This window comes from Orbicella franksi, chromosome 7 (assembly GCF_964199315.1).
Source record: "Orbicella franksi chromosome 7, jaOrbFran1.1, whole genome shotgun sequence".
Classification (NCBI taxonomy): Eukaryota; Metazoa; Cnidaria; class Anthozoa; order Scleractinia; family Merulinidae; genus Orbicella; species Orbicella franksi.
In genome coordinates this window covers 25,925,788-25,951,524 of record NC_138151.1, presented here as the reverse complement: position 1 = coordinate 25,951,524, position 25,737 = coordinate 25,925,788, and the positions used below count along the sequence as shown (strand labels likewise).

General features: G+C 40.1%; 2 protein-coding genes across 2 annotated transcripts; both read right to left on the bottom strand.

The window, feature by feature from the left end:
* Positions 1-113: 113 nt before the first annotated feature.
* On the bottom strand, positions 114-545 carry LOC145493693 (uncharacterized). The gene has a single exon (XM_081473160.1). The coding sequence runs from the start codon at positions 543-545 to the stop codon at positions 114-116; it is 432 nt and encodes a 143-aa protein (XP_081329286.1).
* Positions 546-21,251: 20,706 nt separating this feature from the next.
* Positions 21,252-23,242, bottom strand: LOC145493043 (uncharacterized). The gene has a single exon (XM_081472446.1). It carries the CDS (start codon positions 23,154-23,156, stop codon positions 21,519-21,521), a length of 1,638 nt encoding a protein of 545 aa, XP_081328572.1. The 5' UTR covers positions 23,157-23,242; the 3' UTR covers positions 21,252-21,518.
* Between the last annotated feature and the right edge of the window lie 2,495 nt (positions 23,243-25,737).

The following is a 25,737-nucleotide window of genomic DNA, read 5'->3' as shown; positions in this document are numbered from 1 at the left end:
GTGTAACTTAGTGCGAAAACATCGTCATTTTCCTGTCTCCTACGTTGGTGTCTGATGAATACTTTAGGGCGGCACACAATGCATTAGCAGAGGCAACAGCACCTAAAATAGTACTAAAATGTCTCTAACAATTCATGTAATGTAGCGATGTACGTCTTTGCCAGTCTTAGCGTTTGGATTCTTGACAGCCTGTCTCCGGGCTCTCTCTCGGAAAAGTAATCTGGTATTACGCTGCGAAGCACGTTGAACGCTCTCTTCAGGCGCATCTGCCTTTTGCGCTCTCTTTCTCGGTTCAGTTCTCTTCGATTAGTCAAAGGCATTCCCGAGGAGCGGTGACGTATGGAATACAGGTTGTTCGTAGTTTTCTTAGTCTCTTGTTCAAATTCCTCCACACTTTCTCTCTGTAGCTGTGTGTCCCAAGAGGCAGGACTGTCGGGGAAGGGCGAGCAATTTTGTAGCAGCACTTGATTGTAGTATATTTGTTCCATGGGTTTATTCACTTGTAGTGGTGCCCCGTCGGTAACAGACGTTTGGTTGAACTGCATCTGCAGGGAATTGAGAAGGGATCAGTAAATTAATCGACAGTGCCCGGTGGGAGTCAAATATAAAAGTGACGGGGATGAGTTTCGTATAATTATAAATGACCCTTAAAAAGCTACCAAAATGTCGTTTTGTGGACCCAGAAGGCACCGAGATATCTTAAAGATAACTCTATAGGTGTTTGTTTTTGATTTTAAAAACACCATAAGCGAAACCGAGGCACAAACTTTAACCCCCAAAAGCTACGACGACTACCTCCGTCGCTGTTACGTAACTGATGTGGAGTTCCCATCCCCCTCCCCCCCCCCCCCCCAGCTCTTAGGCTATGGTTGTAAGCCTCAGAGAAGTTAACGCGCAATCTATTTTTCGGGTTTCTCCATGTCCATAAAGACGTTGAGTCAAAGTCGGCAAGAAAATTCTTTGAAAAACGCAAAAAAATCCAAATAAACTTTCCTACCTGAAAATATTACACGTATCCTACGTTGCCAGGTACCACGTGTTTCACCAGAAATAACAAGTGCGAGAGGATATTTAAGATGATTTCTGGATGAGGTGATACACCAAGGTATAGTATAGTTAACAAGCGATGGCTTGGTGAAAAAGGCGATATAACCAGAGTCATCTGTGCTCTGAAGTTTACAAAGAGATGTGTTTTCTCCTTATCTTGCAAGAAAGCAACGATTATGAATCCGAATTTAGACTTTTGCAACTAAATCCAAGATATTCTCCTGACTCATATTGCAATTCCGATACTGTTCAAACAACAAGAAGTCTCTACCCTTGAAAAAGAGGTGTCCTCAGAGTAAAACTGGATACCATTGAGTTCAGCTCTGATAAAGCTTCACCGGGTTCTAGCGCGAGTTAACTTATCTTCCCCTACCGTCAATTTTTTGGAATCATTCAAGCGAATTTGACATACTGTTTAATCAACATTACCACGCCGCACCATTCAGGAGCTTCGTTCGTTTGCTCTCCTGTCAGAACTTAACACTGTGACTGTTTATATTTTATGATATCTTATTTGCCGCTGATAAAACGCCAAAACAAGGATATAGTTGAATGTGCGATTTTGAGCGCACGCAAGCGATACAACGCTATTTTCCAACACAGGATCTTGTGTAGCCCGCGCGGCAAGCATTCCCGCACCTAATAAGAGCTTTCTCTGTATTTAGGGGCTGGACGAGGCTACGTCGTCCCTTGTCTGAGCACTGAGGAGCTTAATCAAAAAGAAACATGGGCTTTGTCAAAATGGTATCACACGTGCAAAATTAGACATGCGTGATTCAGACATGTGTCTCCACAAGCGGCGCTTTGGGTAGATTGAGATGCCAATTCATCGATCAACTCATTGATTTTCATTAAAAGTTTACTTTGACCTTCTTTAAGGTAGCCCACAACTAAATAGTGTATTTGTGAAGTTCAACTGACGGTTTTCACTGTCATTTTCACAACTGTAAAATCCAAACCACTGAAGAAAAGAGGTCAGGAATTTGAAATATTATAGATGATTAAAAGTTGATCTCCCAGGTTAAGTTCCAGGTCTTTGTGATATTCCGTATTCAAGGTATCCAAGGAGATTCATAGAGGTCAGTATGGAAACGCCATCTTTGTGCCCTGCGGAAGGACCCTAATGTTCGGGCCGAAAATCAACTACAACAACTACTATGAACTCTTGTTCTAATTATTCTCAACAAGTTAACTGTTTGGACGTCTTTAACTAGTACTAGTAAAAGTTATTGGAAAATTAGTTTTTTTAACATACATGGCACCCTTCTTGCAACTATTGTGCTGTTGTCAGTGGTGCAAGAACTCCATAAAAAAAATTTAAAAATAAAAATATACATATCTCTCTCACGCCTGTTGTACACGCACTATTTCACACTTTGAGAATTACAGTTTCACGTATCACATGATATTTTTTGCTCAGTTCTGCTGGTTTTTGTTATGCTAAGAATTTACCATTTTGAAAGTTTATGAGTGGAGAAAGAAGCTGTGAATTCTCAGGAACATAACAGGGGAGTGCTTGCTATAGTTCTTCGATATGGACTTCTCGATCAGGGAACTATGAAGTTCCACGCAGTGACCATATGCCCTTATCCTATTCTATGTTTGTTCGGAAACGTCTGACCACAAAGCGTCGAAAACGTGCATTTTATGGCATGCTAAAACTTAGAAATTTCGTCAACTGGAAAAACCAAAACAGTCCTTTAAATGGTTGTGAATTTCTTACAGCACTTTTCAGGGAATTAAGGAATTTGCTCCGTTGCGATTCTGTAACAATTTCTGACTGCCAGGCATTTAGCACTCTTAAGCTCAGCCCGAAAGAGACATCATTGGCGAACTGATATCATGTCCAAGATCCAAAGATTTGTCAATACTACGTATCAATTGAAAGTAATTATAGGAATCGATTGACATTTCTTAATAAACATAGAGTACTCTCAGGACGTTTGGATGTGTCTTTTTCTCGAAATTGTCAAAGTTGCTATCAGAAAATTCAGCTATAAATTTGTGTTGAGAAAAAGTGTCGAGAAAGTGTCGAGAAAGTGTCGAGAGCATGGTGATTTTATAGTAGACCGAAATGATTTGTGGAATTGCTTAGTATTTCCGAGCAACCATAAAACACTCTCAAGAGGTTTGAATAAGACTTTCTATTGATAATCTGGGAAAATTTCAGACTGCAGAGCATTTAGCTAGTTAAGACGTATTATAAATAGTAATGTGTCAGTGTCAGGCTCAAATTATGTTAATAACAATGTCAAGAACAAGTTATTCACTTTCACTAGTCATGCAAACTGGTCTTTGTCCTTCAACGGCAATAAGGCAACTCTGTATCAGTTGTAGCTCGTTGTGAAGAACTTGAAAACCACCTGAGCCACATATCGCAAAAAATCGATGGGATGAAATTGAACTTTGATCGACATTAATTGATATGGTAATAGCCCCAGTTCGTTATATTGTGCTATTCTGCCTGCTGTTGTTTCGAGTCGTCGCTCAGCCGTGTGGTATGTACTACAATACTCCGTTTTGTGTAACTGAACGATTAGTATTTATTCGGCTTTGTTTGCCCATGATATAATTGTCCTAATTGTTGCAGCATTATAGAGGTATTTTGTGGGGGAGAATATAGTAATCAACGAATTTTGCGAATTCTTCCGTGCTGTATATGTTACCCTGAAAACAGAAGTCTGCCATGTTGAGATAACATCTCGTAAAGTCATACCGTTATTTTGTTCTATTAAAGAGGGGTAGACCATGTGGTATGTGAGAAGGCAGTGTTGCTTTTATAGTTTTATCGTGTATAAGACATGAATGCTTTCCCTTCCCTTTTATATATTGGAAGCATTACGATATATGTCCACTGTAAGTATTATTTCAAGTGTCGTGGTCACTTATCAATGACGCTTTTGGGGTACGTAATTAATCTCCTCATCAGGTGTGTAGGTAATGAGAATAACGATACTGATCTGCTCACACCCAGCGCGAGTTTACGAGGATAGTCAAATGCTTCTTGAAATGAATGTTCTATGTTTATCGGATCTTAAGACAATTAATGTGGTGTGTTTGTTTGCTCAAAGATAAACAGATGAGAGTTAAATACAACAATGAAGAACCTTTGCTGTCCTTTATTCCAGCCTACGGTGCATCTGAGCGAGATCAGCAAGCTTAGCCCTTAGACACAAATCATGAAAACAATTTGTTCGTTCATGAAATGAATTCTCCCGAGTATTTGAATTCGATTGCCCGAAGGTCTAGTGGTATTTTATTAAAATGATTGTGCAAACAGACCAGCTGGCTTGATTCAAGGTCAACCTCGTGGTCTTTACACTAACCTTTCACTATTGAAGAATTTCAACAAGCATCCCAGCCTACCGCCTCAAAATAGAAAACAAAAAAACAAGGATAAGGGAATGAGAAGAAAAGAAACAACTCCACCTCGACCTAGTCCCCCTCGCCAGGTGGGCTCTTATCCAGGCGCGGGTCGTCTAACGTCAGTCCAAAACAGTAAAGGATGATTCTTAAGTCGGTACTTTTTAACGAGTTACACCCCACAAACACAATGGGTATCGCAGATCACAAATTAAACGTCAATTGAAATTCAAAATGACATTTTAACGGTTATTATACTCGGCGACATTTTGTCCAGGAAACACAAACTAATTGATTAATTAACTAATGCGTTCCAAAACCTCCTTTTTACACCCTAAGAAAAACGACCAGCATCTCCGTTCCTTCGGTCCGCGTAGCTCTGGGGACGACAAGGAGTATTTTTTTCGAGTCTACCATGACGCATGTAAACGCATCTAAATCGATATTCAGTGGTGTTGATTACGCCCCTCCCACTTCCCCTCTACACTACACCTGGTGCAATAAACGAACAAACAGGAAGTATTAAACGTCCAAGTAATATTCGGAGGCCAATCGAGCCCATTGAACCCAAAAGGAAACGTAAAAACCAAAACCATGTGCTCGAATGCTTGTAAACACAGGTTCTTCGTTTGAAGAAGTCTAGTGATGAGTTATAGTATGTGAATTTTTGCTTTGCATGTACAAGTTTTGTTCAACAAATTGACGTCACTTTTTTTTAAGCGTCTATCCTGCTTTTGAACATAAATTTGGTTATAACATTGTCAAAGTAGCTGTGGCCTCCACGAGGCGATAGCCGCCTTATCCGTAGACTACTTTGACAATGTTGGGAAGAAGTTCATTGTCAATAACAGGACAGATGTATGAAAAACTGACATCAATTTGTTTTGATCACTTTAATTAATATTTATACTAGTAGTAATCAGAGATTAGTGAAGTGCGTTCGATACCTGGAGGGAGGAAGGGGTTACTCTAGCAATTTGTCGATAGGATGTGTTGCTAGGAACGTGTAGCTGTAGCCTTGAATGAAATGCAATGAAAAACGTTTGTGAGCTCGTACGACTTGAATACATGCAAATTTTTCCAGCAGGCAGATCAACATCAAGATCTGGGTGTGAGGGAAGGGGAAGGGGGGAGAATACTCTATGATTTGTTGGGCAGGAGTGTCCTCTGTGACCCAAGAACCCTTAGCCTGTACCACTCCATGTTCTGCTGGAATTTTGCCACCCAAGCTATTCTGGACGTATGTCCTTGTAATATGTGTGCAAAAAAAGCCAACGAAAAAAAACCTTCACTTTGTGAGCTAAGTGCGACCTTGCATGGTACAAACCCGGTTTGTTTTAACAGCATTTAATAATGCACCAGTAATTGGAAGTTCACCAATATGTTTCATCTCTAGATTACTTAATCCACGAGTTTGGCCATAGGTCTCCTTTGATTATATTTTAGTAACATCTAAACCTGAGGCCTGCCGAAATATTGTTTTGAATATAGGACGTTGAGCCAGTCTTGCAGTAGTCTTTGACGTATTATCGTCTTATTTTTCAAGTTTGGCTGATTAGATCTCCTGTGAGATCCAGCGTTTAATCAAGCAGGACCTTCGTTCACTGCTTTGTAGTTTATAGCACTTCAGTTTTTCATGTTGAGTTGTCCATGTTCAACGGCCATCGAGTTAAGTTTAGATTAAAGTTGTGTTCTCTATGCTTGTCTTGTTTATTTTAGTACATTGACCTGAACTCTGAGTGGGATGTGAAATGCACATAAACCGGCTTGGAGAAAAAAATTCCCAAATACTTAATTTTGATATGCTTAAATGATTTTTACCCTTTCCTTTGTTTATACTTTTGCTTCCTGACTGAAAATATAACAAAGGGAAAGAAACCCTCTGTGAGCTTGTTGGAACTCATATTTATGGATCGACAGATTTTTTGGATCAACACTGAAAATGCTGGCAAAAGAGGCTACTTATTTTGATGTATTTTACATGCAATATATAGAGAGACAAGCAGTCCCACATTGGAAAAGAAGTGCTGTCTCGTACGAAACCTTACCTATAGCCTTGAGTGAAATGCAATGAAAAAGGTCTGTAAGCTCGTACGACCTGAATACATGGAATTTTCCCAGCAGACAGACAAAGAGTACTCAATGAATTTTTTGGTAGGAGTGTCCTCTGTTACCCAAGAACCCTTAAGCTTTACCACTCCATGTTCAGCTGCAATTTTGCCACCCTAGCTATTCTGGACGTATGTGTTTGTAACATGTGTGCAACAAAAGCCAACGAAAAAAGCCTACGCTTTATGCGCTAAGTGCGACCTTGCGTGGTACAAACCCAGCATGTTTTAACCACCTTTAATAGTACACCAATAATTGCAAGTTCGCTAACATGTTTCATCTCTAGATTACTTAATTCACGAGTTTGGCCATAGGTCTCCTTTGATTGGGTTATAGCAGCGGATATTCAGTTAGTATTTGGACATCTAATTGAAGGCTTAGTACCAGAAATACCTTATCTATTAATATTTCATGCTCAATAATATTGCATACTATATTTAATAAAAACAAATCAGAAACTCAATTCTTTTTATATCAAGATCCATGACTGTTTCGCCAGATCCTGATTCCTATACCCAAAGCAGACTGCTGGAAAAGCATACCCTTGACAGCAGCGCATACTAAAGCCCATTTATGTCATTCCGCTTCCAGGGTTTTCCAAGTTGTGTATTCTTCAGGGTGTTGTTTAATTCTTGTGTCCTTTATTAGCATCACATGTCACATAACTCTAGCCGGCGCATCGTTTAGTAAGGTTAAATATGTTTCTGGTACTGTGTATAACAATAGAAAAGAATAACAGTATATGAAACTTTATTTCCAAACATGAACGTTTTTCACTTAAGTTCATATGCAAGCTTACACCCGGCTTACATCAATTAAGAGCCTATTAAGCTGACCTGCAGTGGAAACCCTTGAGTGGGGTGCATTGCCATTTTTTTTCGTCGTTTGCTGTGCTACGTTGGAATATTTGCTGTCTTTCCCATGGTCAATGAAGTCGTGTTGATTTATTCGAGCTATTACGGTCGAGCCTTGCAACTTCATTCCGGCCTCAAGAGTCCTCATGGGCCCCATGAGGATGAGTGAGTGTTGCAACTTCATTCTCACAGAGAAGTTGAATCGCCGAGAAAAGTAGCTGACTCCTGAAGGACGACACAGATCACAAATCGATATGTTACCCACCCAGTTTCCGAGAAAACACAGCACTACACAACTTTCTGGTGCTTAGATAAGTACCTTTAGGCATTTTAGCTAGTAATAGTTCGAATAAATCAAAACAACTTCACTAACCTTGGGGAAAACTGCGACGATTCCTACGTAGAACAACGAACGAAGAAAAGCACACGGAAATGCACGGGTAGCACTTCGTGTAAGACCTCACTATTATTCAAAGCGAGGCATCACGTCAGACCGAGGCTATGTGTGCCAAAAAGCCAGTCCAAAATGGCGTCCAAACCCTGAAATCATCTGGCATCGCGGAAAATCGCGGGACATAAACTCGCGAGAATGACGCGATTAATATGCGTTCTCCTAGCGTCGAACGCAATAGTAAGTCAAATTATTCTCGCATTTTGATTGGTTCTCACCTATGATCTATTAGAGGACAGACGCATAGATGACGCCAATGAAACACTTCCCCTAAGGTTTCCGAATTTAGATAATATTTTGCGTGACTAGGCGAAATATGAGGTACAAGAAGGTCTTGTCGAGGCTGTGAACAACTACGAAAAGCAGGAAGAAGAAACAAAATGCAGTTTCTTTTCCTAGAAAATGACTCGAGTAGTCTTTAGTCGAACGAAACTAAGCCAAACACAAAATTGGTCTTAAAATTAAGCTTACTTCAAGGTAATAAACCATTGCTTTGTCTCGAATTTAGCAAACCCAAAAAGCAAAATGTTTATGAGATAAATTTATTTAAAAAAATCCATTTTTTCTTTGTCTGAAAATAATTGTTGACACACACTGATGTCAGGGATGAGGCATCACAACACCACCTCTTAAAATCAGTTAAAATAAGCACATGACCTTGCTTTCCGACGCGAATGTTCCAGTCCGTTTCAGGGCACATTAGCGAACAAAGTGTAGCCCACTACAGCTTACGGCGAGCTTTAGCGCAGCTAGAAAGTGTCTCCGACACTATATCAAACTGATCAACGACTGAAACGAAACAGACACAAATTTTCAACTGCAAAAGCTACAACGTCTTCTCCGTATCGCTGTTACGTAACTTAAGTGGAGTTCCCATCCCCCTCCCCCCAGCTCCCAGGCTATGATTGTATATCGTCGAGAAACGTACAAGATTCTCTTCACGTTTCTCTATGTCAGTAAAACGCTGAGTCAACATTGGCAGGAAAATTCATTGACAAACAAATAAAAAAATTGCCAGTTACCGCGTGTTTCACCAGAAACAACAGGTGCAGTAGAGTGCGGCAAAGTGAAGAATATTTCAGTACAATTTACACAGAAGTCTTGTTGGATAAGCTAAATTCCGCCTAAATTCACGGTGCAATTGCGAAAAAATTGAGAGAGAGTCCACCTGAGGGCCATGTAGGCAAATCTACAGCGTACATCACTGATTCCCCTGAAACTTGGCACACTTGTACAACATCACTAATACATTAACCAAGTAAAACGGTTTGGTTCAACGGTCTATTGTTTATGAGATATGTCAATCAACCTGTCAGACAATGAAAAGTATTCAAATTTGTGGTAATAATATACATCAAGTTTGATAACTTGTTGCAAACTAGAAACAACGAGAAATGACATGATACTTCTACAAAGTATAGTTCTAACCTCCAACAATAAAACAACATTGACCAAACTTCTGTGTTGTTGGACAAGCTAAATTCTGCCCAAATTCACTGTGCAATTGCAAAACAAATCGAATCTTGACCAAAAAGGGCACCTATCCGACAAAGCAAAGCCGACAATTGCTCCCACTGCGCTAAGGACGTATTTTTAATTTAATTTCTGGAAGAGGTGATACAGCCAGTATAGTATAGTTAACAAGCAGTGGCTCGGTAAAAAAAGGCGATATAATCAGATTCCACTGTGCCTTGAAGGTTACAAAGAGTCGTGTATCTTGCAAGAAAGCAATGATTATAAATCTGGATATAGCCTTGTATTAACAATTATATCCACATGAAGAATAGATTCTTCTGGTTCATATTACACTTCAGATATTGTTTTAAAACAACAAAACGTCTTTACCGTAAAATGGAAGGTGTCTTCAGAGTAAAACTGGATACCATTGAGTTCAAAGACAAAACTTTGTTTGGGTCTAGCACAAGTTAACTAATCTTCCCATGCCGTGACTGATCTTCCATGTCAGTTTGTTGGAATCATTCAAGCGAATTTGACATATTTGTCAATCAAACTTTACTATGCCGCACCATTCAGGAACTTCGTTCGTTAGGTCTGCTGACAAAATCCAAGACACTCTGACAGTTCATATCTTATCTTATCTTTTTGATGTACCGCCGGAACAATTATATAGTTAAATGTGAGATTTTGAATGCACGCTAGCGATACATGCGCTTTATTTTCTTACACAGGATCTTGCGTAGCCTACGAGATAAGCGTTCCCGCACATAATACGAGCTTTCTCTGTATTAACGTACTGGACGAGGTAACGTTACAAAGAACCAGACGCTTTTTCAAACTCGTATTGCTCGTGCAAAATTACACAGACGTAGACATGGGTCTCAACAAGCGACCCTTTGGGTAGATTGGCGTGTCAATTCAACTCATTATTCTTCTCCTGATGTATCGTTGAGCAAGAATAGCTTACTTCACGTGCAATTTTAAACGTGCACAAGCGATGCATGCGTTATTTTTCCAAACACGTACTTGCTTCAAGTGACTGACCAAGCTACCAAAGAGAAAAATGATTTTGACGAAAGATTCCCATTCACCTTCACCAAAATAGGCAAAAACTAAATAGCTAGTGCATTTGTCAAGTTCAACTGACGGTTTTCAGCGTCATTTTCACAATAGCAAAATCTAAACCACTGAATAAAAGAAATCAGGAATTTGAAATACATAAGATATTAAAAGATGATCTTTTTTCGGAGTTTCATGACAGGTCAGTGTGATATTCCGTATTCAAGTTATCCAAGCAAATGTAAAGAGTGCAGTATTGAAACGCCATCTTTGTGTTCTACGAAAGGAGACTAATATTGTGGCCGGAAATCAAAAAGAACAACTAGAATAAACTCTTGTTGTAACAAGTTAACTGTTTAAATTAGTAAAAGTCTCCGGATAATTAGTTTTTTAACATTCATACATGGCTGCCTTCTTGCAGCTTTTGTTATGTTGTTAGTGGTGCACTGAACTACATTAAAAAACTTCTCTTTGAAAACGAAGGATGCTATTGAGTTAGCCGCAAACCTTTAAAGAAAAATGTATTTTTAGACCGTCTTATAGGCGAAGAAGTTAAAAATTCAGTAGGCCGTACGATATTTTATAAATTGTAGAACTTTCTTTAAGATAAATAGACTAGGAGCAAGGACATCATTGTTCGCTCTGCTTTTCAGCTACTTCTACACTCTTTAAATAAAGTCTTTACTAACTTACTTATTGATGGTTTGGCACTCTCTGTATTTTGTCGGGTTAGAAAAGCTATTGAAGACGTATTGAAGATGGTCCAAGACATGTTCACCCGTACACGCACTATTTCACACTTTGAGAATTACAGTCTACCGTAAACGCTAATTTAGTTGCGGCTAAGTATCACAAAAGTTCCTGGGCTCAGTTGTACTGGTTTTTTTGCTATTCCACGAAATTTCCATTTTCAAAATATCTGAGTGGAGAGATAAGCTGTGATTTCTCAGGAACATAACAGAGGATCTCTTTCTAGCTCTTAAATATGGACTGCTCGATCAAGAGGCTATGAAGTTCAACGTAGTGATTATATGCCCGTCAAGTAGCTGGGAAGAATTTCTTACAGAACTTCTCAGGTGTTTGAGGAATTCATTCCGTGGCAATTATGTAACAACTTCTGACTGCCGCGTGTATAGTACATTTGAGCCTAACGGAATTGGACTTGCCGAATTGATAGAATGCCCAGCTCAAAAGATTCGTCTATCATCGCTACATATTAAAGTAATTCTAGAAATGAACTGACGTTTCTCAATAAACGTAAGGTGCTCTCAGGACGTTTGAATGTGCCTTTTTCTCCAAATTGTCATATAGTCTCTCTCTGAGAGTCTAGCCATGAATTTCCTTAGTGTCGAGAACATGGTGATTTCATATTAGACCGAAGTGATTTGTGGAATTGCTTAGCATTTCCAAGAAAACATACAACACTCTTCAAAAGTTTGAATAACACTTTCTCTCGAAAATATGTGAAAATTTCACACTTCAGGGCATTTAGTTAAGAATGTTTTAAAAACAACAATTTCAAAGTTATTCACCTTCGCTTGTCGTGCAAACTGTTCTTTGTCCCTCAGTCGCAGAGAAGGTGCCTCAGTATTCGTAGTAGCTTGTTGTGAGGAGCTCGAAAACCACTTAAGCCACTTACTGCAGATCGATAAAGTGAAATTAAAATTTGATCAACATTAATTAGTATGATTAAATAGTGGCCTTACGTAATATTGTGCTATTCTGTCAGCTGTTGTTTCTAGTCGCTCAGCCATGTTGTATGTACTACAATAGTAAGTTTTTCTTTACAGGTCATTAGTTTAAGAGCCTGAAGGAAAATGCGGTTTCCGTTTTGTATAACTGAACGGTTACAGAGTACACAGCTATTTTTTTTTTCGCCCTTGTTGGTCCATTATTTAATAGTTCTACATTGCCGCGGCATTATAGGGCTTTTTCTGGGGGAAAATACTAGTGGACGAATTTTGCGAATTCTTCCGTGATGCATGCCTGAAAACAGTAGTCTGCCATACTGACATAACCTCTCAAAAGGTCAGACTCTTATTCTGTTCTATTGAGAGGGGTAAACAATGTGGTGTGGTGGCGTTACCGGGTATTTTTATCATGATAAATAAATGAACGTGTGTAGGTGCTGAGAAGAACGATACAGATCTACTCACACCCAGCGCGAGCTCAAGAGGATTGCCAAATGCTTCTTGAATTGAACGTTCTTGTTTTATCGGATCTCAGGACAGTTAATAAAGTATGTTCGTTTGCTGAAAGATAAAAAAAAATGAGAGTTAAATTAAAACATTTAAGAAGCTTTGCTGTCTTTTTAGCCCCGCCCACGTTGCGCCTGAGCGAGATCAGCAAGCTTAGCCCTTAGATACAACTTCCAAAGCAATTTATTCGGTCATGAGCTGAATTCTCCCAGGTATTTGTAACTCAGTGCCCGAAGGTCCAGTGGCCTTTTACCAAATGATCGTGCAAACAGACCAGCTGGTTTGATTCAAGATCAACCTCGTGGTCTTTTCACTGACTTTTTAATCATAAAATTTCAACCAATTGTTCTATTGAGAGGGGTAGACAATGTGTTGTGTGGGAAAACTCATTATATGGCTATGAATGGGTTTCGTTTGGTTTTCAATTCTTAAACACGACCCTCTCAGCGTTGCCGGATATTTTTTATCGTGGATAAATAAATGAACGCGTGTAGGTGCTGAGAATAACCATAGAGGTCTGCTCACACCCAGGGCGAGCTCATGAGGATAGCCAAATGCTTCTTGAATTGAACGTTCTTGTTTTATCGGATCTCAGGACAGTTAATAAAGTATGTTCGTTTGCTGAAAGATAAAAAAAAATGAGAGTTAAATTAAAACATTTAAGAAGCTTTGCTGTCTTTTTAGCCCCGCCCACGTTGCGCCTGAGCAAGATCAGCAAGCTTAGCCCTTAGATACAACTTTCAAAGCGGTTTGTTCGTTCATGAGCTGAATTCTCCCAGGTGTTCGTAACTGTTACATACGTACATGTATTTCATATTTTATTAATTATTAGATAAGGAATTGTAGTTAGGTGTCCCCAGTTAGTATACATTGTATGCTAGCGACTTCGACACGTTAATAAAGTTCTCATCTTATCTTATCTTGCTGATTGCCCGAAGGTCCAGTGGCCTTTTACCAAATTGATCGTGCAAACAGACCAGCTGGTTTGATTCAAGATCAACCTTGTGGTCTTTTCACTGACTTTTTAATCATAAAAATTTCAACAAAGATCACAGCCTGCCGCCGCAAAGTAAAAAACAACAAACAAACAAACCAAAAAAAAAAAAGGATAAGGGAATGGGAAGAAAATAAACTGCTACCCCTCGACCTAATTCCCCTCACCAGGTGTGCTCTTATCTAGGCGCGGTTCGTCTAACGTCAGTCCAAAACAGTAAAAGGATGGTTCTAAAGTCAGTAACTTTTTAGCGAGTTACACCCCACAAACACAATGGGTATCGGAGATTACAAACGTCAAAATTCAAAATGATTTTTTTAACGGTTAATATACTCGGCGACATTTTATCCAAGAAACATCAACTAATTGATGAACTATTACGTTCCAAAATCTTTTTTTCACACCCTAAGCAAGACGACGAGCAACTTCGTTCCTTCGGTCCGCGTGGCTCTGGGGACAAGAAGGAGTATTCTGGTGAGTCTTCCACGACGCATGCAAAGGTAACTAAATCGAGTTACACCCCACAAACACAATAGGTATCGGAGATCACAAATTAAACGTCAATTGAAATTCAAAATGACTTTTTAACGGTTATTATACTCGGCGACATTTTGTCCAGGAAAAATCAACTAATTGATTAATTAACTAATGCGTTCCAAAACCTCCTTTTTGCACCCTAAGAAAAACGACGAGCATCTCCGTTCCTTCGGTCCGCGTAGCTCTGGGGACGACAAGGAGTATTTTTTTCGAGTCTACCATGACGCATGTAAACGCATCTAAATCGATATTCAGTGGTGTTGATTACGCCCCTCCCACTTCCCCTCTGCACTACACCTGGTACAATTAACGACCAAACAGGAAGTGTCAAACGTCCAAGTGAAACTAGGAGGCCAATCGAGTCCTTTGAACCCAGAAGGAAACGTCAAAACATAAACCATGAACTCGAATGCTTGTAACACAGGTTCTTCGTGTGAAGACTTCTAGTGACTGAGTTATGGTGTGTGAACTTTTGCTCTGCAGAGACAAGTTTTTGTTTAACAAATTGACGTCAGTTTTTGTCCGTCTGTCTTATTATTGATCATGAAGCTGGTCATAGCATTGTCAAAGTAGCTGTGGATCCACAGGGTGATAGCCATAAGCCGACGGTGGATCCGCAGACTACTTTAACAATGTTATGAAGAAATTCGTTGTCAATAACTGAGCAGACGCATGAAAAACTGACGTCATTTATTTATTTATTTATTTTTTTACAAACTACAATGAACACATCAATTAATATTTATATAATAATTCAAAATTATTCTCATTTTGATATGGTTTTCACCTATGATCTATTAGAGGACAGAACAGACATATATATGGCGTCAATATAACAAACACTTTCCCTCTGTTTTTTAAAATGGAGGAAAGTTGTCAGAATTTAGATAATAAATATTTTACTTGACTGGGCCAAAGATAAGGTACAAAAAAGGTCTTGTCGAGGCTGTAAACAGGTACGAGAAGCGGGAAAAAGAAAGAAAAAGCCGTTTCATTTTTTTAGAGAGTGACTCGAGCAGTGTCAGTTGGCAGTCGAACGAGACTAAGCCAAACACAAAATTGGTCTTGAAATTAAGCTTCCTTCAAGGTAACGGAACTTCGGGGAAACAAAAGTATCGAGCGGTACGAACACTCGTGAATTAATGACTTTCGTATTTTAAACAGGAGTGTCGAGCGTTTCCCCCGTTGATCTAGATGAAGAAACGATGGACTTTACGGCTTTTACAGTTTGGACGCCAAGTGAATATGGAGCTCGAGACACTTCACAGCTTGTCACCACGTGCAATATCTCCGCTGACCGGCATCGTGGACCTTCAAGAAACTCAATGTGGAAGCGGCTGTGGACGCGAGAAACGGATTCCTACAGAGAAGGGTAGGCAATTTGAGATTCAAAGGTTGAATCGAAAGAAAATCGAAAAACTGCACTTGGCAACTTAACTAAACAGATTAACGTAATGTTGTCCTTGCTGGCGGATTTTGAGAACGAAAAGCAAGTGCGTATTGAAGTTGTTCAGTTAGATCAACTGTTTGTGAAAATGCAAGAAGCATATGATATGTACCTCAATGCTTTGGATGACGATAATGAAATTGAATTAGCTCATCAATGGTATGACACTCGTGATAATGATGTTACGATCAAAGCAAAGAATTAATGACTTTCTGCACGAAGTAAAGAAGCTTCGTAGCGGTTTACGTGACACGAGCTCAGTAAAATCTAAAGCATGTGGCCACTCAAAGGGCTCTCTTTTCTCATCATTGTCTGCTAATATAAAGTTAATTGACGCGAAGTCTAAGGCTGCAGCATTAGATCGAGGTTGAAGCAAGGTTCTTAAAGGAGAAGCAAGCACTAAGAATGGCTGCTGAAGGGCTTAAGAGTCAATTACTGTAAATACCAAAAATGAGATGACGGTCGCGAAATTTCAGATTTCTCCATATTTTGCCCAAATAACCCCTATAGTGAGTTGTTTTCGAAAATATCATTCAAAGGTCGTAAAGCGCTTCAGTTTTTTTCGAAATCGAGGAAAGTCCGAAAATCGCCATTTCAGCTGCCTGCTGCCGCCGAAAATGGCCGAAAATTGTGCTTTTTCTTTTCGTTCCTACAGGTCAACGCGATGATATCTATCAATATACTTTGAGTAGCTCATAGTGCATGTCTCGCTGTTTCTAAAGCATTAATTTGATTAGCAAAAGCTCCAAGTATTATAATATTTTAGTCCGATACAAGTACCTTCATCGAAGCTCGTGAGCGAAAGGGCTAATTTTAGCTAAGTTCAATATCATCAAAAGCCCACTGGTAGATTGAATTTGAAGTCGAAACTAAACTTTTCTAAAAGCCTATACTCCTTATCATGATGTATGGAAGTCTCTGCTGCGGCCCGATAAAAGTACCTTGTCGAGAGCGATAAGCGTGTGGTATATTTTGAGTAATTCGTCATTGGTGAAACCAACATGGAATTTGAAAAGTTACCTTCATCAAGTACAAAAATAAGCGAATGGAAGCTCTTTTCGTCAACAGAGATGCTTGCAATCTGCTTTTTTTTCAGATAGTTTGAGTGCCTTTCGAGGGCGAAACCTGGGTAAATCCTTGTAATGTGTTGTCATGAAAATTTGTGGGTAGTAGGACTTGGGTGCTGTGAAGTAAGCAAATGGTGTAAAACGATGCCTTTTCAACCGTTCCTTGATTGCCCAGCTGAATCTGTAATCGGTTCATGCTGTAGGGGCATGCCGTTGGTACCACTTTTCATTTCTCAAAATGCATTTTCGACAATAAGCGTTAAAAGAGGTTGAGATACTGTATTTAGTGGTAACTGACTTAATACTTTAGGCTCCTAGTGGAGTAAAGAGCTTCAACAGTGCTCCGCCAGCGGAATCTGTTTTGTGCCACATTCTCAGCTGTGCCATCTTCATCTGTTCTTCAGTCGACGTTATTATGCACGTCTTAACAGAATCCACTTCAAGGCCTGCTTAGTCGTGTCAGTGGCTCGTTTTCGCAGACTGTGGCCTACCCAAGGCCATCTCCGTCTTGCTTTGTTGGTTGGTATGTGGTCTTGTCCCGTCCTACTCCAAAGTTCTTTGTTACTAATTTTTTCCGGCCAATGTGTCTTGAGGATCTTTCTGAGATATTTATTGACAAAGTTTTGCAGCTTTTTCGATAGAGCTTGTCACACTTTCCAGGTCCCTGATCCACAGAGGAGCGGAGCTTTAACATTTGAAGAGGTGAAGATGCGCAATTTGATTTTGCTAGAAATTGATGAGGCATTCCAGACTGGTCTAAGTGGAGGGTCGCCAATAGGTTTGGCGGGATGCGGGATTTGGCGTTTTCTCGCTGTGATATTTGGGATTTTTGAGCTGAAAACACGTGTGGGAAGGGGAATTACAATTACTAGCGGGAGCGGGATTTAGTATTTTTATGGGGTTAGGATGTGCGATCCACAAGGGGAACAGAGCGGGATACAGGATTTCAATTCTTACATGACCACATAAATTGTTATTGACCAGCGCAAAAGCCACAAGCTGGCAGAAACGAACCTTTTGTGCACATAGCTGTGTCTACCCTGGGTACCAGAGGTTTTTTCTCGTGCGCGGCGGAAGAAAAACCTCAGATACCCAGGGTAAGCTGTGTCAGGTTTCAAGTAACGAATAGCAACGGCTCTGTACCCTGTCAGGTTCTGTGAAACGTATCTATCCATTATCGCTTGACTACGTTAGCATCATGACACTTGACGAGGTCTTTGAGTCCTATTGGAATCTGACATCAATGACATCTGTCCATTTCGAACATTTTTGACGCTTGCATTTGTAATCTTGGTCCCCCAATCCTTTCCAGTTTTTCTAGTCTTTCGACCTTTTCCAGAGTGCCCGGCTTGTTTTGGCCAGGATGGCCACACCGAATTGTGATAATAGGTCTAATAGTCATTTACCGAACGAAGTATGCGACATTACGAATTGCGTCACAATATATTACGAAAAGGATGAGCGAGCAGCAATGCCTTCGTTCAGAAAGAAAAGTTCTGAGGCCAGATTTCAAGGAAAGTGAAGACACTGAAAGCTTTGAAAGAAATTGTCAAGTGTGTTTACGGGCCTTCTCTTGAATATGGGAATGAGCAGTCATTTTCTTTTGCTGATACGTGGACAGAAAAAACAAAACAAAACAGTAAGCTGTTTACAGAAAGAAACGTTATTAATAATCATTTGTGCTTGCTTATCTGCTACCCATTGAGTTCTTTTCTCATCTTTTATGGGATATTTATTTTGAAAAAGTTTCTGGGTAACTAATTAAATCATAATTTAACAAATTAATACTTAACGCACAAACGTCTTTGAAAAGTGGGCGGGATCGGGATTTCCAGGCAAAAATGGGCGGGATGGCGGGATTAATAGGAAAAAATGGGCGGGAAAGCGGCATCTTTGTGGACCCTCTAAGCGTGTGGACGGCCGTTCTGGTTTTGCCTAATCTATTCTTCACACCCTCCTAAGCACCGCCGGTGACTTTGATGGCGCTACCCAGATATGGTGAACCTTTCTTCATCTTCCAGATCTTCGATTCGCCGCTCAACTTGATTTTATCTTTCTACTTGTTATTGCCTTGCCTGACTTTGTTTTTTTTTCTTTGCTTACCCTGAGGCCAGTGCTCTCTGCGATGAGCGCCAGGTTATTGGTCTTGGCTTGCATATGTTGCAGTTTCTAATAGAGGAGGCATATATCATCCGCAAAATCTAGGTCATATAGCTGAGTTGTTAGTGTCCAATGCATGCCTGTCTTGTTAAAAGAAGGGTACTAAATACTCTTGTCTTCCACCTCCCTCGTGATCTAGGCCACAACTATAATAAGGATCATGAAGACAGCAAGCAGCATTACCGGACTCCTGTACTCATTTCAAAGATTCAGACTGTTTTCCACTGTGGATGGCTTGACAAGATGAGGGCTCGTAAAAGTCCTGAAACAACTTAATGAACTTTGATGGAATTCCATGGTGGTGTATAAGCTTCCATATGATGTTCCTGTTAACACTGCGTTTTCGAAATCAATAAAGTTCATTTTATAATGGCGTCTGCCATTCATTAGACTGTTCTACGAAATCTTATCCTTAGGGTGGCAGTATGGCCTGTGCAAGATTTGTCTTTCCTAGAGCCGGCTTGCTTGCATTGCAGTTGTTTGTCAAGGGCATCCCTCAGTAATTGTATGTAGATTAGTGTTCCCTTGATCCCAACAATCTAATCAGGAGTTCTGATCTCTTGTTCCCTGAAAATAATTTAATAATGTTCCTTGCTCCCTTAAAAGAAATGCCCCTGTTCCCCTGCTCCATAAGCCCTGGGAGACCCAACAACAATTAAATCAGAGTAAATAAAAAGAAGATATTAAAGCTTTATGCGCCTTCATGGGATAGGGATTGGGCTCTGCTCATTCGCACCAAATAAACCTTGATCGGTGTAAACACCAGAACGTTTTATTTAAGTATTTTTATAACATAGCCTACAATATAATGAAAGTTCTTGAATTTGTAACTGCTCCTCTACTCTGTTTGTTGGAACTACTATAGAGGCTCCAACATGCTTAAAAGCGATCACTCTTAAGAAAAGTTAAGTCTGGCTTTTCAAGCGTTGGATAGCCTTTATCCAAGTTACTATATGTTGGACGACATTGTTCATTTGATGAACATTTCTGTACTGGATAGTGTGTGATCTGTATATAGCTTTTTCCACCGTTTATAAGCCGAGCCTGGATTTTTTTTTTAAATTAAACCTGGTATTACAAAATCGCTCAAGTGAGCGTAACCTACAGTTACAAAATCGATGAACATAGCTTAACCTAAAGTGATCAAGACGCCTAAAATGACAAAAGCGCCGTAATTAGCATAACCTAGCGTGACATAATTTTCTAACAATGATTGCGTAACCTACGTGGCAAAGTCCCTTTAAAAATGCTAAAGCCAGTGCAACGAATCAAAACCCCTTCAATTTCGTAACTAAGTACGAAACAAATCGCCATTTTTCTTGTCTTCTACGTTGGTGTTTGGTGAATACTTTAGGACGGCACACAATGCATTAGCAAAGGCAACAGCGCCTAAAATAGTATTAACATGTCTCTAACAATTCATGCAATGTAGCGATGTACTTCTTTGCCAGTCTTAGAGCTTGGATTCTTGACAGCCTGTCTCCGGGCTCTCTCTCGGAAAAGTAATCGGGTATTACGCTGCGAAGCACGTTAAACGCCCCCTTCAGGCGCGTCTGCCTTTTGCGCTCTCTTTCTCGATTCAGTTCTCTTCGATTACTCAATTGCATTCCCGATGAGCGGTTACGTTTGGAATGCAGTTTGTTCATAGTTTTCTCAATCTCTTGTTGAAATTATTCCACACTTTCTCCCTGTAGCAGTGTGTCCCAAGAGGCAGGACAGTCGGAGAAGGACAGGCAATTTTGTAGCAGCACTTGGTTGTAGTGCATTTGTTCCATGGGTTCATTTACTTGAAGTGGTGCTTCGTCGGGAACATACGTTTGGTTAAACTGCATCTGCAGGGATTGAGAAGGAATCAGTAAATTAATCGACAATGCCCGGTGCGAGTCAAATGTAAAAGTGACGGGGATGAGTTTCGGATAATTACTATAAATGACCGTTGAAAAGCTACCAAAATGTCGTTGTCTGGATCCAGAGGGTACCGAGATATCCTGGAGATAACTCTAAGGGTGTTTGGTTTTAATTTTAAAAACACCATAAGCGAAACCGAGGAACAAACTGATGTGGAGTTCCTCTCCCCCCAGCTTCCAGGCCATGATTATAAGCCTCAGAGAAACGCACAATCCTTTTATCGGGTTTCTCTACGTCTGCAAAGACGCTGAGTCAAAGTCGGCAAGAAAATTTCTTTAAAAACGCAAGAAAAATTCCAAAAAAGCCTCCATACACGAAAATATTACAAGTATCCTAGCTTGCCAGGTACCGTGTGTTTCACCAGAAAAAACAAGTGCGGAGGAGAAGGGGGGGGGGGGGGGGATATTTAATTTAATTTCTGGATAAGGTGATACATCCAGGTATAGTATAGTTAACAAGCAATGGTTTCCTAAAAAAGGCTATAGTCACACATCTCTGTGCCCTTAAGATTACAAAGAGTCCAGTTTTATCTTCAATCTTCCAAGAAAGCAACGATTATGAATCCAGATTTAGACTTTTGTAATTAAAACCAAGATATTCTTCTGGTTCATATTACAATTCTTATAAGATTAAATTTGGAAATACAGTTAACAATAAAGATTAGCGAAAAAACTGAGCAACGACGTTTCGGTGTCATCCTGGCACCATTTTCAAGTTAAAAAATATTTGTGCGAAAAGTAAACTAATTTATACCAATGGTAGAGGTGCGAAATTGAATAAATTAAGATTAAGATAGCTGTTCAATGTTCATGTTCATTCCAATGAGGTGTCAAACACTGGTAATGAGTTCAGTGTCTGTTCAAAGCCTAAACAAATACTTTTGCGTGAATGGAGTCTGACTGTGTGTTAAGGCTCGGTTTCTTCTTGCGAATCCACAACATTTCGTGGATCAAGCAATCGAACTTTCCCTGACATTTCTTTAGGATCTTAAAGTTGTTAGTCAGGTCACCAACTGTATCAACTCGGTGTTCATTTTGAAGGTGTTTTCCGATGGCGGTAAATCGGTGTTGCTCAATGCGCTTGTAAAGATGACGGCTAGTGTAACCGACGTATTCTGCATCACACAGATCACATATATAGTTATAAACAACGCACTGTTGATTGATCAAAGGTGGTTTTGGCTCTTGTACTTTGAGATCATCGCCAATTTTACGGCTTCTGAACACCGGCTGTAGTTTGTGATCAAGTTTATTACTCAAGTCCGAGAGATGTTTCTTTACTATGTCCGCTGATTTCTGGTCTTTGAAAGGCAGGACAATGCGGTAGATATTCTCTGTTGGAGGCGTCGATCTTGTGTCTGGTGACATCACTGAATTAACGAAACGGGTGATGGTGGAGTTCACAAGAGAATCTGAGTACTTGAGGTTAGAAAAGATCAGTTTAAGGCGTTCGCATTCTGTTGAGAATAGTTCCCATGTTGAGGACAAGCGGTAAGCACGGTTTAACATGGTTTTAACTAAAGATCTTTTATAGCGGTTGTCGACATGACTTTGGTGGTGTAAGAGGAGACCAGTGTTTGTGGGTTTACGGTAAACACTTGTTACCAGCTTGCAGCCCTTCTTGCATATTTCAATGCCGACAAATGGTAGCTTACCGTTAGATGCGATCTCCATGGTGAAGGATATGGATGGATGACAGTTGTTCAAAGTCTTCAGAAAGGCTTCTGCGGTTGGTATGTCTTTCATTGTGGCTAGTGTATCATCCACGTAGCGTCTGTAGAAGTCTGGCAACTTGTTCTCGTTTTGTAGCTTTTCCTCGATAGGACAAAGAAAAGTATTGGCCATTAGGGGACCCAAGGGAGAGCCCATCGCTACTCCATCAATTTGTTGGTAGAGTTGACCGTTAAATTGAAATAGCTGGTCCTTTGTTGCTACTGACAACAGTTCAATTAGATCAGCTTTGCTGATATTTAGATGGTGTGTTTTGTTGAACCAGTTGTCAACAAAAGCTCTATCAGCAAGGATCTCGATGGTTTCTTGTAGTGGGACGTTCGTAAATAGCGAAGAGACATCATAAGATACTAGGATGTCAGATTCGTTGAGGCTCAGATTGCGAATCTCATCAGCGAAGGAAAATGTGTCAGATATTGTGTAGTTGTTGATCGACAGGGGCTTCAGTTTATCGTCGAGCCATTTCGCGAGGGCGAAGTTGTAAGTACTTGTGGCGGATAGAATGGGCCTCATCGCCAGTTTTTCTTTATGAGTCTTTGGCAGACCATAAAGATGGGCGAGTCGTGATCCTTTCGGGCAAACTGAGTCGGCAATCTGTTTTGGGAGAATTTTGCGCACGACAGATTCAAGGTGTTTCTCTTTCTGCAGTAAAGGGTGGTAGTTTTTGAGCGGTCGTCCACGCGTCTTGGGTCTCTCCAAACTTACGGCGGTAAATTTAGCTGTATCGTTGATGGAAGATTCACTGAAAAGGCGAACATATTCTGCCTTATCCATAACAACTACTCCTGTACCTTTATCTGGTTTCGTGATTACGATGTCATCTCTTCGTTTTAGTTGCTCAATAGCTCTTTGTAGCGCTTTCGGTGGTTTGGGGGCTTTGCACTCGATGTAGTTAAGTGCGATCGATCGAAGGGTCGCCGCAGCTAATTCCTTCTTATCATCGGATAATGAAGGCTCCAGTTGCCAGAAGGCTTTCTCGAAGCTAGCTTGAATGTCCATATTCATATCCATATTCATATCCTTCACCATGGAGATCGCATCTAACGGTAAGCTACCATTTGTCGGCATTGAAATATGCAAGAAGGGCTGCAAGCTGGTAACAAGTGTTTACCGTAAACCCACAAACACTGGTCTCCTCTTACACCACCAAAGTCATGTCGACAACCGCTATAAAAGATCTTTAGTTAAAACCATGTTAAACCGTGCTTACCGCTTGTCCTCAACATGGGAACTATTCTCAACAGAATGCGAACGCCTTAAACTGATCTTTTCTAACCTCAAGTACTCAGATTCTCTTGTGAACTCCACCATCACCCGTTTCGTTAATTCAGTGATGTCACCAGACACAAGATCGACGCCTCCAACAGAGAATATCTACCGCATTGTCCTGCCTTTCAAAGACCAGAAATCAGCGGACATAGTAAAGAAACATCTCTCGGACTTGAGTAATAAACTTGATCACAAACTACAGCCGGTGTTCAGAAGCCGTAAAATTGGCGATGATCTCAAAGTACAAGAGCCAAAACCACCTTTGATCAATCAACAGTGCGTTGTTTATAACTATATATGTGATCTGTGTGATGCAGAATACGTCGGTTACACTAGCCGTCATCTTTACAAGCGCATTGAGCAACACCGATTTACCGCCATCGGAAAACACCTTCAAAATGAACACCGAGTTGATACAGTTGGTGACCTGACTAACAACTTTAAGATCCTAAAGAAATGTCAGGGAAAGTTCGATTGCTTGATCCACGAAATGTTGTGGATTCGCAAGAAGAAACCGAGCCTTAACACACAGTCAGACTCCATTCACGCAAAAGTATTTGTTTAGGCTTTGAACAGACACTGAACTCATTACCAGTGTTTGACACCTCATTGGAATGAACATGAACATTGAACAGCTATCTTAATCTTAATTTATTCAATTTCGCACCTCTACCATTGGTATAAATTAGTTTACTTTTCGCACAAATATTTTTTAACTTGAAAATGGTGCCAGGATGACACCGAAACGTCGTTGCTCAGTTTTTTCGCTAATCTTTATCGTTAATCATATTACAATTCCGATATATTAAAAAAAAAAAAAAGTCTTTACCCTTAAAAAGAAATTGTCTTCAGAATAAAACTGGATACCATTGAGTACAGCTCTGATAAAACTTCGCTGGGTTTTAGCACGAGTTAACTTATCTTCCCCTGCCGTGATTCATCTTCCATGTCAATATTTTTGAATTATTCAAGCGAATTTGACATACTAGTCAATCAACATTACTACGCCGCACCATTCAGGAGCTTCGTTCGTTTGCTCTCTAGGCAAAAGTTAAGGCTGTAACTGTTTATATTTTATGTTATCTTATTTGCCGCCTGATAAAACGCCAAAACACGAATCGAATATAGTTGAATGTGCGATTTTGAGGGCATGCAAGCGATACAACTCCATTTGTCTACACAGGATCTTGTGTAGGCTGCGCGGCAAACGTTCCCGCACGTAATACGAACTTTCTCTGTATTTAGCGGCTGAACGAGTCTACGTCGTCCCCTGTCTGAGCATCAGGAGTCTAAATGTGAGGAGAGAGAATTAGGTAATTAAGTACGTTTTACATATTCGCTTTCGCTGTCGGAAAATCTAGAAATCCAACATAGATATATTCGTTTTAGTTCGTTTTGCATTTCTGAGTTACAGGTTACTGTTCCAGTTCATTGACCGTAATGGACACCTGCTAGTTTGTTGTAGGATCATAACTGTAATAAGCGTTCAACTGTAATTGCTACCTGCGATAGTCTTTTGTTAAACTGTTATCTACCTGTATTGTTTTGAAAGTTATTAATCTTGTAAACGTCGAATTCCATTATAGCCAATCGAGCTTTCTGAAATGTATTAGATAATATTTAGTTAAGAATTTTTAATAGCTTTACGTAATCCTTTAGAATTGCGCTTTCGGCTTAAATAGTCGTGCCTTGTGAAATATTCTTTGGTTACATTCTGGCTGCATTCCGGTTATGTTCCGGTTGCATTCTGGTTGTGTTCTTGGATTAAAACGATATCATTGGACCTAAGTTCTGAGTGCTGTTGACGTCTCTCAAGGTAATTCCCTGTAACAGATCCGGTACTGATCCCCGCAGCAAGAGAGTTTCCCAGGTTTTTACAGAAGTGCTTTCCCAGGCCAAAAACCTATTATCACATAATCACAAAGCAACATGCGCTTTGTCAAAAGCGTATCGCACGTGCAAAATTAGACATGCGTGATTGAGACATGTGTCTCCATAAGCGACATTGGCATGTCGATTCATCGATCAACTCATTGATTTTGATTAAAAATTCACTTTGACTTTCTTTAAGGAAGCCGACTACTAA